Source organism: Ascaphus truei, chromosome 16, assembly GCF_040206685.1.
Source record: "Ascaphus truei isolate aAscTru1 chromosome 16, aAscTru1.hap1, whole genome shotgun sequence".
NCBI classification, from domain to species: domain Eukaryota; kingdom Metazoa; phylum Chordata; class Amphibia; order Anura; family Ascaphidae; genus Ascaphus; species Ascaphus truei.
In genome coordinates this window covers 44,617,978-44,633,222 of record NC_134498.1, presented here as the reverse complement: position 1 = coordinate 44,633,222, position 15,245 = coordinate 44,617,978, and the positions used below count along the sequence as shown (strand labels likewise).

At 42.1% G+C, this 15,245-nt stretch overlaps 1 protein-coding gene across 11 annotated transcripts in view; it reads right to left on the bottom strand.

Moving 5' to 3' along the window:
* Nucleotides 1-15,245, bottom strand: part of GRIA3 (glutamate ionotropic receptor AMPA type subunit 3) — a 184,842-nt gene that overhangs the window by 64,304 nt on the left and 105,293 nt on the right. For all 11 annotated transcript variants that reach the window (XR_012788424.1, XR_012788423.1, XR_012788427.1 and 8 more), the window contains exons 5-6: nucleotides 6,871-6,924; nucleotides 1,696-1,857 (exon numbers count right to left, since the gene is read on the bottom strand). Coding sequence is in view for 6 of the 11 variants with exons in the window: in XM_075573403.1 (XP_075429518.1) it covers nucleotides 1,696-1,857; nucleotides 6,871-6,924 (216 nt within the window). In the remaining 5 variants the exon portion in view is untranslated. The remainder of the gene's footprint in view (nucleotides 1-1,695; nucleotides 1,858-6,870; nucleotides 6,925-15,245) is intronic.

Here is a 15,245-nt window from a genome sequence, read left to right as displayed (position 1 = left end):
TTCTTGTTCACGTAACCCTTTCACATGCTGAGCCAAAGCAATAAGTGCCATCTACTTATTAAAAAATAGTAGTTATCAATGTGGCGCTTAAATATAATCAGTGATATTTAAATTAAATATACAAAAACCGTGCCATTAACATACAATAATGTGAAAGTGACCAATGCACCCAGATTGAAATATGCAGCTCAAACCCTAATATTAGATTGTCCTCGCAATCCAAATGAAAGTTGTAGAAATCCAGGTGTGTTTGGGGAGCGCAGATATGTAAAAGACAAAAAAACACACAAAATATAGTGCAATATGTCTGTGTTAAATTAAAGTGATGCTTTCCTTCAGATTCTGGTGAAGTGTGTACTCACAAGTCTCTCTCTTGTGTGGTGTATATAAAGGTATCTTTATGGCGTCGTGCCTGGCTTCTCCATACAGATAAATTCCTTATTTCTATAATGAAGCAAGAGAACCAACCATAGTGCGATCAGAAAGAAAAAAGCTTTATCTTAAAAATATGGTAAAACACACTCACATGGTGTTGGTAGGTAAAACAGCAAATTGATCATAAAATGATCCACGCCGGCAAACAGAAGCTTTGTGGCTGGAACAGTACACCCCGTCCGCGCTCTCAGCTGATCGCTCTTCCCGTCTGTGTCTGTTCCGGTGGAATCCCCGGGTGACGTCAGGCGACGGGTGCCGCGCTTGGACAGACAACAGGTCGCGCTGCAATCAGCCTCCCTCTTGATACAGGATACACTCAACGCGTTTCTCCTCTGCTGAGGCTTCATCAGGACTCCTGATTGCAGCGCGACCTGTTGTCTTTCCAAGCGCGGCACCCGTCGTCTGACGTCACCTGGGGATTCCACCGGAACAGACACAGACGGGAAGAGCGATCAGCTGAGAGCGCGGACGGGGTGTACTGTTCCAGCCACGTAGCTTCTGTTTGCCGGCGTGGATCATTTTATGATCAATTTGCTGTTTTACCTACCAGCACCATGTGAGTGTGTTTTACCATATTTTTAAGATTAAGCTTTTTCTTTCTGATCGCACTATGGTCGGTTCTCTTGCTTCATTATAGAAATAAGGAATTTATCTGTATGGAGAAGCCAGGCACGATGCCATAAAGATACCTTTATGTACACCACACAAGAGAGAGACTTGTGAGTACACACTTCACCAGAATCTGAAGAAAAGCATCACTTTAATTTAACACAGACATATTGCACTATATTTTGTGTGTTTTTTGTCTTTTACATATCTGCGCTCCCCAAACACACCTGGATTTCTACAACTTATTAAAAACTGTCTGAGTAATCACCTGCACATGCTAACATTCAATCAAGATAAAGAAACCCCTGTATTTTTATATAAAGCCACCCTAAGTCCTTCTTCAACATATCAGCCCAGATATCAATAGGACAATTCCAGCAATTATCTTGTGTCACATTTTAGGCAAATCTATCTTCAGTCTACTGTATAAAAAAAATGTATGTCTAAATAATAAACCTAGTGTAGGAATGAACCGCATTTATTTCCCTACAGTATTTGCAACAGAAGAAATATCTCAGCATTCTTATTGCATATCTGACTTCATTACACTGCCCATTCTCTGCCTGATTAAGCTTCCCGTTTTCCCTGCTAATACATCATTAAAGCATATTTGAATCGGTTTTGCATGCGCGTGATCGCAGTGCAGGCTACCTTCAATGGCGCGTTCCGTGCTTCAGGGAACTCCCGCTCGTCCAGACGTACCCATCTCTGTACAAATTGCTGCACAAGGGGATTTTCATTGTTCACAATCTGGAATCCAGTCACATTGGCTCCTCCGTGCATGACTCTGTCCAGCACGACACCTGTATAACCCTGGATTTACACACAAACACATAGCTTTAGGTCTGTTGGGCTTACATTCTGCTATTATTTACCTTTAGCTGAAGAGCTATCAATAGGCAATTATAAGGCAGTTTCCTAATACATTTTATGACAATGTATGTATGTATGTCTTTATTTATGAATCGCCATTAATGTACATAGCGCTTCACAGCAGTAATACACGTGACTATCATATAAATAACAAATAATACAAATAACAGATCATGGGAAGAAGCGCTTCAGACATAAAAGTGACATTTAGGAAAAGGAGTTCCTGCTCCGAAGAGCTTACAATCTAATTGGTAGGAGGAACATACAGATACAGAGACAGTAGGAGGGCATACTGGTAAGTGTATCTGCAAGGGGCCAAGCTTTATGTATCAGGTGTGTAGTGTTAGCCACGGAGCTACTCATATGCTTCGTTAAGCAGGTGTGTTTTAAGGTGGGTCATATAGGTGAATAGAGAGGGTGCTAGTCGGGTATTGAGGGGAAGGGCATTCCAGAGGTGCGGGGCAGTCAATGAGAAAGGTTTAAGGCGGGAGAGAGCTTAAGATACAAAGGTGGTAGAGAGAAGACATCCTTGACAAGGCCAGAAGCGACGGTTGCTTATACTCCAGGTGGGCTATATTCTTCGTGCTCTTTGCCTGTCTTCTTGGCCAAGTCTATAATTGAAAAATCTGCAGGACAACCATGTGGTAAACATACAAACATCCATCCAGCCATCCATCCATCCATCCAGCCATCCATCCATCCATCCAAGAGAATCTCTCTTCCCATCCAGGTCTACTTTACCAAAGCTTCGAACACACCAGCCAATTGCAATACAGAAGCCAGACTCATAGGCGTGAATTGGGAATGCAAACCTCACCCCTCAAGTGTGGGAAAATGCTACGGTCAAAACTTCACAGTTGATAATTGTGCCCGCCTCACATGTATTTGGCCAACTGTAAGCTAGTAAAATGCGGCCATTTAAAAAAGAATGATCTCAATGCCTGACCGCTTACCAGTAGAGATGGGTGAATTTTTGGGGCGAATTTGTATCCGCAGAGGATTGGCCGATTCCTTTGGTCCGCGAATTTCAGTGGATCAATCTCAAAAAGGGCCAATCACATTTTGCGGTTTTTGTATTAATATTACCAACACACTCCGCAGATTCCTCAACCCGTGAACGGATTAGTAGAGTCCAATCCGTGGATTCAGCAATCCGTTGGCGGATTCATCGGAATCCGTGGACTGGATTCTACAAATCCGTCCACGGGTTGTATCCAATGGTTTTTGATGGATCCGCGTGGATTAAAAATCGACCAAATCCGTTTGCGGATTTTACACCGCAAAACGCATTTTGACGGGAAAATGCGAGAAAATCTGGGAAATAGATTAGGGCGAATTCGTCCATCTCTACCTACCAGTGACTTTGAGTTAGCTGCACTTTTTTTTGCTCTGCTTGCCAATAGAACATGGGAGTTGGATTGTTTTGGGCCCTCACAGATGGCGCCAGCCTTATCTTCACGCCGTGCATAACGGAGAAGGTATTAATAATGCCTCTGTATTTACGCTTTGCTGAATGTTCTCTCTACTTACTGTAAATTTTACAACTACTGTACTTCCAGCTTCCAAGCTTGGAAAGGCGCTGGTATATACTGTACCGCCATTATGTACAGACTACTGCCTTTTGCTTTGAAAAGTATGTAATATTACTACACAACTATGGTAGCCATCTTTAATATATTGCAAACAAAGATAGGCGCTACAGAGTAGCGATGTGTGAACCTGCTAAGTATCGCTTCGCCGGAGTTTCGTTCGAACTTTCCAAAATACAGAAAAATCTTGATTAAGCTTTTGGCCGCAACATTCTAGCGCAGATGTGTGCAACACCAGTACTCAAGGTCACAACGACTGTGCCTCTGATTGAGGCAACTGGGATATCATGAAAACCAGACCTGTTGGTGGCCCTTGAGGACTGCAGTTGGCTACCACTGTTTTAGTGAAATTACCCAAATTGTCAGCCGACCAGTGAAAATTTTTTTCTCCCAACGTTTTATTGCCATTTCAAAGCGAAAGTAATAGAAACGAATGAAACATGCAATGCTTATTGATATTGAGCGTTGAGCTAACTTGTTTGCGGACTTCTGGACCAAAGTAAGCTTTTTCGCCACACCAAAAAAAAGGTGAAATTAGCAAAGTTCGTCGACGCTTGTTAAGAAAAGTTCTCACATCTCTAATACAGAACCAGTCTTAATGCTTTTGGAAACTGGATGAGGGGAAGAGCGCTTTTCTTAGTCATTAAAAGTTAGAGATCACACTCTGTTTTATCATGAACTATAAACCTCAGATCTTAGATCTAAGATAAGGGGCCGCGAAAGACCATTAGTGAAAGAAAGTCGCATTGTTAGGGGAAATCAATCTGACAGAGTGCAAAATAGCAGGAAAAATACATTTAATTTCAAGCTCACATCAGTAAAAAATGAATGAATATAGACATGATTCTGCTTTGTTCTGGGGGCAGTAGATATTATTAGTGAGGTGTGGGCTTATTCTGTGCAAATATATGGCAAATCTCAGAACACATGAACCCTTCATTGTATTCTTACGAATGTAGACATTGTTTCTGATCTTAGCCCGGTCACTGTGGAGATAATTTAAATATCATTGTTTGGCTTAAAAAAAAAACAGTTCTGGGCTGGAAAATGAATACAATGACATTTAACCTAAAGCTTCAGTGTATGTGACAAGGAAATAAGAAATCTTTCCTTATATCGTGATGTGCCTCATGTTTTAAAATGATACTGTACACCAGGGGATCTAAAACTGAGTCCTCAAGGGCCACCAACAGGCCAGCTTTTATGGATATCCCTGCTTCAGCACTGACTGAGCCACCTGTGCTGAAGCAGGTACTGTATATCCATAAAAGCTGGCCTTTTAGTGGCCCTTGAGGACTGAGTTTGAGACCTCTGGTGTAGATCCTTAATGATCGTGGAACAATGGAGTTGGGATGTTGTATCCATCCATCCACCCATCCATCCATCCATCCATCCATCCATCCATCCATCTCTCTCTATCTATCTCAATGTCTTGTATGGCGCATACACTGAGCGAGCCCTGCTCCTATGCACTTTGATGTTCTATCATATATATCAGCTCTGAGTTTAAGTAACGAGAGTCATATGCCACGTACTTGTACTTGATGAAGTACAATGACCCGTATTCGCTACGCAGTAGAGTTTCCAGCACTGGAAGCCACTGTATGGTTCATTCACTTGACTCCAGAAAATGTCTTCTGTCAGAGCACCGCTTAGTAAACATGGGCCATTGGGATTTTTGGAAAGCGTATATGCTGTAAACTGGAGATTCCCTAAACTGACCCAAGTCCCTGGATAGTCCTGCACTGGCCCACAGGCTAGAATTGTATGTGCTTCATGTGATCTTTTACAGGTGTGTTTCTGTGGAGCTGTGTCAGCTGTTTTGCCGCTAATTTAATGTTAAGACACTATGAGGTTATGAAGTCTTGTGCATTGTCTGTAGCGAGGTGTCTTACTTAGCACGGGTTAATAAATATGGGCAGTGATACAGAGCTATGTAATGAAATATCCATAAATACATGTGAACATAATGCATTCATTCATCTGATCAATGGCAATAGTTTGACAGGCCAGGTAGGGTCCTTGGAATTTAGTCTCCTTCATTTTTAATGGCCTCCCAAATTTTACTGTCCAAATTTACCAAGAAACTCCAATATTCAGCAAATATTTGGGTTCAGAAAGAAATGTACCCCACACCATGATAATGGACAATGGACGGCTAAACAGAGATTACCGTGACGATGTTGGCAGCTTGAATCATGTTTGAAAAAATATACAACCAAATGTCTCCTTTGTTACACAGATTTATGTTCTAAACGTTAACATGTCACTAGTATATTTTAGCGCAATGGGTAGGAGCGCCGGATCTGTGCTTTGTTTTCCATAAATGTAAGGCCGATCCTTTTACCCGCTGCATAATTCACAAAGGGAGGAGCGCAGGTAATATATACAGTATTTGTGTATGGTAATGGACATGTCGCTACAGATGCAGCGGCCGTTATTCGAACAAATCGCAGCGCCGTTTTTCGAACAAATCACGGCGCCGTTTTCGTGTGCTCTGCTGTATCCCAAGCGGCCAATCGCCCCCAGGCACACGTGTTTATCATGGTTGCTTTGTTTGAATTTCATGCATTCTGTTTCTTTATGTGCAATGACATGAATGAATTGCAATGTGTACAGTACTGTGCTACTGTGTCAATTTCAGGTGTTTAAAAACCAGAACTCTAAAATGCAATTTTCTGCACTCGCCTGCACTCGCGTCTTAAGGCGGTACGGTTGGAAGAAATACCGCGCCATGACATGGGTATTCCGAGGTATACACCGCGTGAAGTGTTCGAATAACGGCCGCTTCATCTGTACATTTATCAAGTTTTGCCTATTGTGTACACACACATTTTGACGCAACCTCACACTCTCCTGTGGCCTCTACTTGACTTCTGATGACCACCCGAGACCCCAATAAAATGCCAGCGATGGCTTCCTGACAGTCAATGTGGATGGGTTTGTAGGTAGTGTATTGCTACCTCACACACCTGCCAGGAAAATATATTGTGAATGTGTCTGAAATGTGCAGACAAAAATATCCAATTTGTCCGAATCATGTCAGTCTATTTTCACTGTATGACAAATTGCCCCATTCTCTATTTTATCTGTGTACAAACCATTCCCCATTTTATATAAAGCACAAGCAACCACATCTTCATGTTTGAGACTAGGAAAGCACAGCAGATATAATATTGTAGGAATCACAGAAAGTGTAATATTTCATACGGTTGCTTGTATTTGCCCAAATCATTCCTCAGGAACGTGGGGAAGGAACCCTTCTTGCCAATCATTTTTGGATGATTAAATCCGACAGCGTCTTGAATGAATACATTACCTACCAGCGAGCAGATAGGGCCTTCATAATCATACAAACTCTTACCAGGTTTGCGAGCATATAGTGGTAGCCTCGAGTATGTTTACCAAGGATTACAACCTATAGAAAAAAGAGAAAAATTGCATAGATCAGGTAATGGGGCAGGCGAAGTCCATCTGAAAACGTCACTCGTTCCTGAGTTGATGTAAACTTTCTGCTCAATTTATTAACAGTTTTGCGGTTAGATGGTTGAATACAAAGTACAGTAATAAATAATATTTGGTAGTAGGGCTGTTTATCCCCCAAATGCAAATGTGTTTAAATGGTAACTGGACAGCACTGGGATTCAAGGTTTTACCTCCCTGGAAACTAATATGCTCCATTGTATAGTAACAATGAGTAACAATGAAATCTCAACCATTACCTTATTTAAAGATCAGAGGTAATTACTGGGCGCATTTATCTTCTAGAACAGGCGAGCGCAAACTTGTGGAGCTGTGTCCCCTTGCCTGTTCCCCCCCGTGCTCGTGCCCACCCTGACCCTGTGGCGTCATGGCGTCACACCAACTCTTCTGAATCCTGGTAAGTGAGTTACAGAGGCCTCTTGCGGATGGCATTTAATTTAAATGCCTCGGGGAAGAGCGCGAGGCGTATGCAACCGCCGTGTCTCCCCCCCCCAAAAAAAATCCAGCGCCCCTCAGTTTGCGCACCCCTGTTCGAGAAGACGTCTTCCGGCACTGGAAACACCTCACATCCCATTCAAGGCAGTGGGCTATGAGGCGAATTCCAGCACCAGGTGGCCTATCATGGCAGAAAACGGCTTAGCAAATATGGGCGTTTATCTTCCTGCGTTGGGCTTTTGCTTCTTCCACACGCCCTGGAACCTGATGTTTCCCAAATCTCTTTTCTGTACTTATTTTCACACAGAAACTCTGATAAGAAAAGAGTTTTTTACATTTTTGGCTAGTTTATGGCTGGCTGTCTAGAGCAACGGTGCGCAAACTGGGGGGCGCTAGATTTTCTGGGGGTTATAGAGGTCCTGCACTTTCCCCCCCAGGCATTTAAATGATATGCCGGGGGACCATGCGAGGCCTCTATAACCCACTTCCCTTCCAGCATCGCGTCGTCCTGGTGACCCGGCGTCAAATGGCAACGTGACATCACATGACCCCATGCGTCATTTGACGCCGGAGTCAAGCAGGGGTGGGCGCGAGGCGCAGATTTGAGTAGGCAAGAATGCGCACAGGGAAAAGTTTGCGCACCCCTGGTCTAGACCTGGGGTGACCAAATCGTGGCCCGTGACACTATTTGGAATGTAAAGCCTGATGAAGGAGCAAAAAAAGAAAAACATCGACTGAGAAATCGATTAAGGAACATATCGAAATCCTTAAAATGTTAAAACATGACATGGGAAACGTTTGAATATTAAGATACATTGTTTTTTTAAAAACATTTTTTTGTTATTATATAACTTCTTTAACAATTTAAAACATAAAAGATATCAAACCAATTAAAATGATGAAATTAAAATAAAATGGAAGTTATTCCCCGTATTTGTACTGTGAGCAGACGTTTTCGGCGATGAACACGGTTAAAAATAAGTACAGATCTGTACTGATTGACAGACGCACATGTGGGCGCCATCTGCACCTGTTATCCGCCTCAAAAATCAATCCTAATATTGAGAAACTGTGAACGAAACGCCAGCTCAGAAATCACATTGAGACATTTTAAATTAAATTGTTCTTTTTTTTTTTTTAGGGATTAGGATTTCAAGTTTTTTTTCTTTTCTCAATAAAACATTTCTGTCATATTTTAATGTTTTTATTACTCTTCTTTACTTTGGCGTTATTCAGTTTAGGTTTACCTGTGAATTTAAACTGGATGTAGGGGGAATTAGGACAGCTCCCCAATTATTTTCTCAATTTACCACAACTCCCCAGATACAATGGCTACCCCCCATATAGAATTACTACTACCCCCCCAGATATAATTACTACTACTCCCAGATACAATTACTACTAGCCCAGATATAATTACTACTACCCCCCCGATACAATTACTACTACCCCCCCAGATACAGTTACTACTACCTCTCCAGATACAATTACTACTACTCCCAGATACAATTACTACTACCCCCAGATATAATTACTACTACCCCCCAGATACAATTACTACTATCCACCCAGATACAGTTACCACTACCCCCCAGATAAAGTTACTACTACCCCCTAGGTACAATTACTACTACCCCCCCAGATACAATTTCTACTACCACCCCAGATACAATTACTACTACTCCCAGATACAATTAATTCTACCCCCTCAGATACAATTGCTACTACCCCCCAGATACAGTTACTACCCCATATACAATAACTACTACCACCCAGATACTGTTACTTCCCCAGATACAATTACTACTACCCCTAGATACAATTACTACCCCCAGATACAATTACTACTACCCACCAGATACAATTATTAATACTTCCAGACACAATTACTACTACCCCCCAAGGTACGATTACTACTACCCCGCCAGGTACAATTACTACCCAGCCCCCCAGACACAAATACCACTTACCTCTGGTTACTGCCGCTGTGTCCCACACAGCCAGCCAGCCCCACACAGCCAGCCCCGGCTCTCCCCAGCTGCCTGCTGCGTCCCACACCAGGCCTGCCTGTCTCGCTGGTGCGTGCCGAAAGCTGGGCCCAACTTCCGGGCGTGCAATGGCGGGAGGCCGGCGTGGGAATAGGCAGGCAGCAGCTGGGGAGAGCCGGGAGCCAGAGCCTGGCGGTAGCCAGAGGTCCGGCAGCTGAATGCCGAAGTTGGGTCTGACTTCTGGCTTGGCCCAACTTGCAGCACCGGTTACCCCACAGCCTCTGGGCCCGGGTGACTAACCCCCGGCTTTTCCCCCTGTCGGCGGCCCTGGGTGATGTTTTCAGGATATCCTGGCTTCATCACAGGTAGCACCTGTGCTGAAGCAGGGATATCCTTAAAACCTGACCCATTGGTGGCCCTTGAGAACTGGAGTTTGCCACCCCTACCCTATCTCCGCCCATGTCTAGTGGTATTGTAAGTTTCAGCTTCTTGCTGCCAAAGAGGCCAGGGTTAAAGACACAGCTAAAGCAACTTCGACTTCCATCCCTTCTGCTTCAAAGATTTTCTCTGCATTGCAAATGCACTGATCTTTAAATGACCCTCAATGTCTTTAATGATCTGTAATTTTATGCTAATTCGTCTTCAATCCAATCTCCAGCTTCCCAGTTCATAAATATTAATGCATACGATAATTTCATTTCAGCATTCCAATGCATGTGGGCCCCGACAAGAGGGCACGGAACTACACATATCAGGAATATGTTATAGATGACTCAAGGTTGTTAAAGTCTAATTGATTAACACACAGCCATAAAAATAATAATTGACCTTCATAATAATAGTTCAGTGGTTACGCAACGTTAACACTTAAATTCGATATTTCTACTGTATTGAATTCGGGGCTTCTATAAACCATCTTTTAGTCAGTGGTGGTATGGATGTGCATAGGATTGTTTATGGGCACATGTGCAAGTATTTGTAGGGCCGGGTAGCCAACTCTAGTCCTCAAGGGCCACTGACAGGTCAGGTTTTTAGAATATCCCTGCTTCAGCACAGGTGGCTCATTAAGTGAAATTCTGAGGAACCCCAACCCTCTCTAATAGCGCGCCTGAGATCAGATGCATTGCAAGGAACCCCAACCCTCTCTAATAGCGCGCCTGAGATCAGATGCAATGTAAGGAACCCCAACCCTCTGTAATAGTGCATCTGATATCAGATGCATTGTAAGGAACCCCAACCCTCTCTTATAGCGCATCTGATATCAGATGCATTGTAAGGAACCCCAACCCTCTCTAATAGCGCGTCTGAGATCAGATGCATTGTAAGGAACCCCAACCCTCTCTAATAGCGCGTCTGATATCAGATGCATTGTAAAGTCTTCTGTATTTGGTACAGTGTTCAAATGACCTAAAAATTACAGGGAACCCTTTAGCGATACCCAGGGGACCCTAGGGGTTTTAGGAACCCCTGTTGAAAAACTCTGGTATAGTGTATGTACATCCCAATACATAGTATTCGCACTCACCACATAACTTGTTTTATAAGGTAATAGTAAGTTAGCTAATTATCCCAAACGTGGAGAATCTCATCCCCTTCACACTGGTCAGTGCTGAGTGTGGAGTGGCCTAGGTTTGCCAAGTTGCTGGACTCCTGCCTAGTTTCCGTGTGTGTCTGTGTGATCTGTCTGTGTATGTATGAGCATACATCATCTGACATTTGAAACCGGAGGGGAAAGAATGGGATCACTGAACTTACATACAGTGACACACAGTATATTTTACAATATCTCCCTCTGAAGAAATTGCAGAAGAAGGAATGCATGCCTCTGAAAAGCTGTCACTTCCAATGTTTTTTAAAATATATCACGAGGATAGTTCTGTTCTCTGTGAGACGCATAAAGAAATATAACTTTAACGTTTTTTTTAAATATTAATACCAGAACAGTCTTTAAACTTGCACATTTTTAACAATAATTTTTCCCCTCAATCAGCCACAAACAAATATTAGAATTTAAATTATTTATTACCATTGAGATTCTTTTTTTATATAATAACACTCAGGGCTCTGTATAAGCATTCACATCTAAAAAAAAAAATCCTGGCAGAATCTTGGAATAATTTGATTAATATTTAATATTTATTAATATTATTCAATTAATAGCAGACCAGACATACAAGCAAACAATATCCCCAACATCTTACAATTACCGCAAGTAATAATTACCCAGCATGATACAAGGTGGTATAGAAAAGGGGTGAAACTTTACCAGGTTAATACTCTGCTTAATGCAAATTATTACTACTACAGGCTACATATATTTTAATGGTGATGTATATATGATCCATTTGTTGGACTGGACATTCTGTGACTATTTAAACATTCAACCAATAAAAACATTTCGTTTCAGTTTGTTTTCATTTGTAGCCATGATACTGTAAGTAATATTTAATTAAATGTGCAGTCCCTACAGTAAGTAGAGACATGTAAAATGCTTGGATAACAGGCAAAATTGGCCTTTTTATTTTGGCAAAACAAGTTACCAGGTCGGTCTCACAGCTTCATTGAGTCTTTTTAATCCAGACCCTGAAATAGGCTTTTGCTGGAGAGAGGCGCAGAGAGCCCTGCTTCAAGGTCTGAATTAAACAGACTTGACAAAACTACAGAGAGAGAGAGAGAGAGAGAGAGAGAGAGGGTAGTTTGTGGAAACAAACAGCACAGCGCTACAAAAAAACCTTTAAGCTGTATATAAATAAACATTTTATACAATGCTGCAGTCGTGGCCTTAATCAAAGGCTAATAAATGTCGGTAACCAAAAATAAGATATGAAATATAATTCCCCGTGAGTCCCGTTTTGTATTCAAAAAAGCCTTTTGTAAAGGTGTCAATTTGCCATCATTACACATGAAACAATGTAACCACAGGTGACTCCTATGTTAATTGATTGAGATATTTAGGCGATTGGATCACTGATGAAATGCAAACACCATCTCCACATGGAACACAATCGATGGCGTCCTCCGTGTGTTCCTGCGATTGTGCACCGACACCTTTTCTCTTTCTTCTAATCCTGGACAAAACTACACGTTGTTCAGCAACATTTTCTGATTTTCGCCATTTTTTTGCTCATTTTCAAGCCAGGCAAAATGTTGGGAATTTGGTGACAGTTACGGAGAATTAGCAGAATCATTGGCGAGCTACCTTTGAATATATTTAACCACCCTCCTAAAACCATAATAAACGTATAGCAGTGGATTACAAAAGAAAGCCAGGTGCACGGATGCATCAGAATTATAATATATTGTTTGTTAGTTAGCTTGTTAATATGGGAAACTGTGAGGTGTGACATCTCCTCCTCAGCGTCTCGTCATAATGGCGCTGTAACATCAAATGGCGTTGCGTTGCTATGACACTGTGACATCACCACACCATGTGGTGTCCCGTTGTCATGGCAACGCAACACCTTTTGCCGCCACGGCGCCATGATGAGGAACCCTGCAGGAAGAGATGGCGAAGAATAAGGTGAGAGAGTTGCAGAGGCCCCGGGCTCTCCCCTGGCAATCAGCTTAATTGTTGTGGGGAAGAGCGCGGGGTCTCTCTAACCACAGGGCTCGGTGCGACTGCACCGCCATCAAGCCGGCCCTGTGTTCCCAGTTCCACACTTGAACTTGGAACTGCACGCATGTCAACTAGAACTGACTCATTAAGTACTCAGCTGTGCGATCGATGAGGTCACAAGTTAGAATCCCCCGAGGAAGCTGTGAGATAACAGTGAAACGCGTAGGGCTCGGGCGAGAGGAGGAACTGTATACAGCACTACGAAACCATCTGAGTTACGATGGAGGAGCTGTGGAAGTTCATAGTGCAAGCGTCGAATGGAGTGCTGGAAGAACATCGACAACGCAGCAGTAACGGAAGACGCGGCCAACCTTAATACGTCTCCAGGTGATTTATTCACTTATGTTTGTGAGTGTAATGCACACATTATTTTTTATATTCTAGCAAAAGGGTTTACACTATGGATTCTCCTTTCCTTTAATTTCTAAACTTTAATAGAGGACCTTTCCCATATGGAGGAAAAGGTAACATCATCCATCTGAGAAAAGGCTCTAATCTACCTTCACCGTAACCGAACATTGTTACGCCTAAAATCTGCTTTAGACATTAAAGTAACAATAGGAAAAGGAGTCCCTGTCCCAAAGAACTTACAATCTAAGTGGTAAGTATGGAGAACTTACAGACAGTAGGAGGGTGTTCTGGTAAGTGCGTCTACAAGGGGTCAAGGTCAGTGCATAAGAGATGTATAGTATCAGCCAGGGAAGCTACCCATATGCTTAGTTAAAGAGGCGTGTTTTAAGATGGGTCTTGTAGGGAGGTCCTGAAGTTATAATGAACCTTAAAACATGTAAGGGTTGATTGTACACTGCTTTTGTAAGCCCTGCATACAGTATCAAATTAGGCATACTGTAATTATTTCATTAGAGACTAATAGTTCTTTTCAAATTCAGCACATGTGCCTTCCAACAGCTTGAACTAACTCTGGCCCGTGTATAGCCGCGTTCGGAAGTGAGTCTGGAGCTATTGGATTAGTAAAGCATAGCAGAACCAATCACCCACAAGAATACTTGCCCTCGGGGGATGAAAGAATAGCCGAGTCTTTACACGATGGAAGGCAGCAGAAGTCTAACAAGTAAATCCATCAAATACTTAGACAGGGGAAGCTTATCGGGGAGGTAGGAGATTGAGGAGTAACACTGAACTGCATAGAAGGATTACAAAAGCAGGATTTAGTTCAAATACTGCAAATCTCTTTGGGTAGTTCATCTTCAGATGGTTAAAACAAGGGAACATGCTGGTGAATGGGTGGAGGGGAGAGGTGTTTGGGGTTAAGAAATGTGCTTCCCCTTGATAAGGCATCACTGTCTAATTATACAAGGTATCTAGTTCCAGTTCCCTAAACGTCCTTCTCATTAGAGAAATGATCTATTAAAGTAGCTTTTAAGAAACCTTGCAGTATATGTTTCTAGAAACCTACATAAAAAGCAACACATGGGGTGAAGGAAGCAACCCCCCCAGAAACCCGAACGAGTATAACTCATACAGTGCTAGGGTCTTGCCCCCACTGAGTACTTCCAGCTCTTTAAAAGAAAATATGTTCTAGTGTTGAAAATCATTGTTTTCTTAATCTCAAGCATGGTAAACTTTATACTCCACTGGGCTCTGGGGAGAGCTTCATTTTGACCTATCGGACACTTAATATTTCAACAACAACAACATATTCTGATGGAAGCATCAGATATACAGTATAAAACTAAAAAACATCCCTGAAAATGCAAGAGGAGAAAAGGTATAAAATTATAAATATATATGTAAATATAAAAAAAAAAATGCAGAACAAAAGTGTTGCCAACATGGACGGCAGCTTTAAGCAAAATGTATAATATACAGTGTATTTTCATGAAAGATCATAACGTTTGTTTAGAGTTTTTAAAAAACATCCGCACTGAAATTCTGCCAATTGCTGATTTATGGTTCCCGGGAAAACATAATATTAGCGCCAAAAAAGTACTCAAAACTGCTGTTATGCAAAATCCTGATAATACTCCTATTTTTGCGGTGGCGCTGTCTTTGTACGATGATAAATTAACCCTATCTATTTACTGACAACGTTGAGTTACTTGAAACAAAACAACAGTTTGCAATTTGTGAAAAAAAGGTTTTTTTTTTTGTTTCCTTAGTTAAATGAGCTCGAGACTCTCCTGAAATTCAGAGCAGTTCCACTGCCAAATGCCCCCAAACATCAAGCCTTGTGTAGTACACCAGGTTGGGCCAACA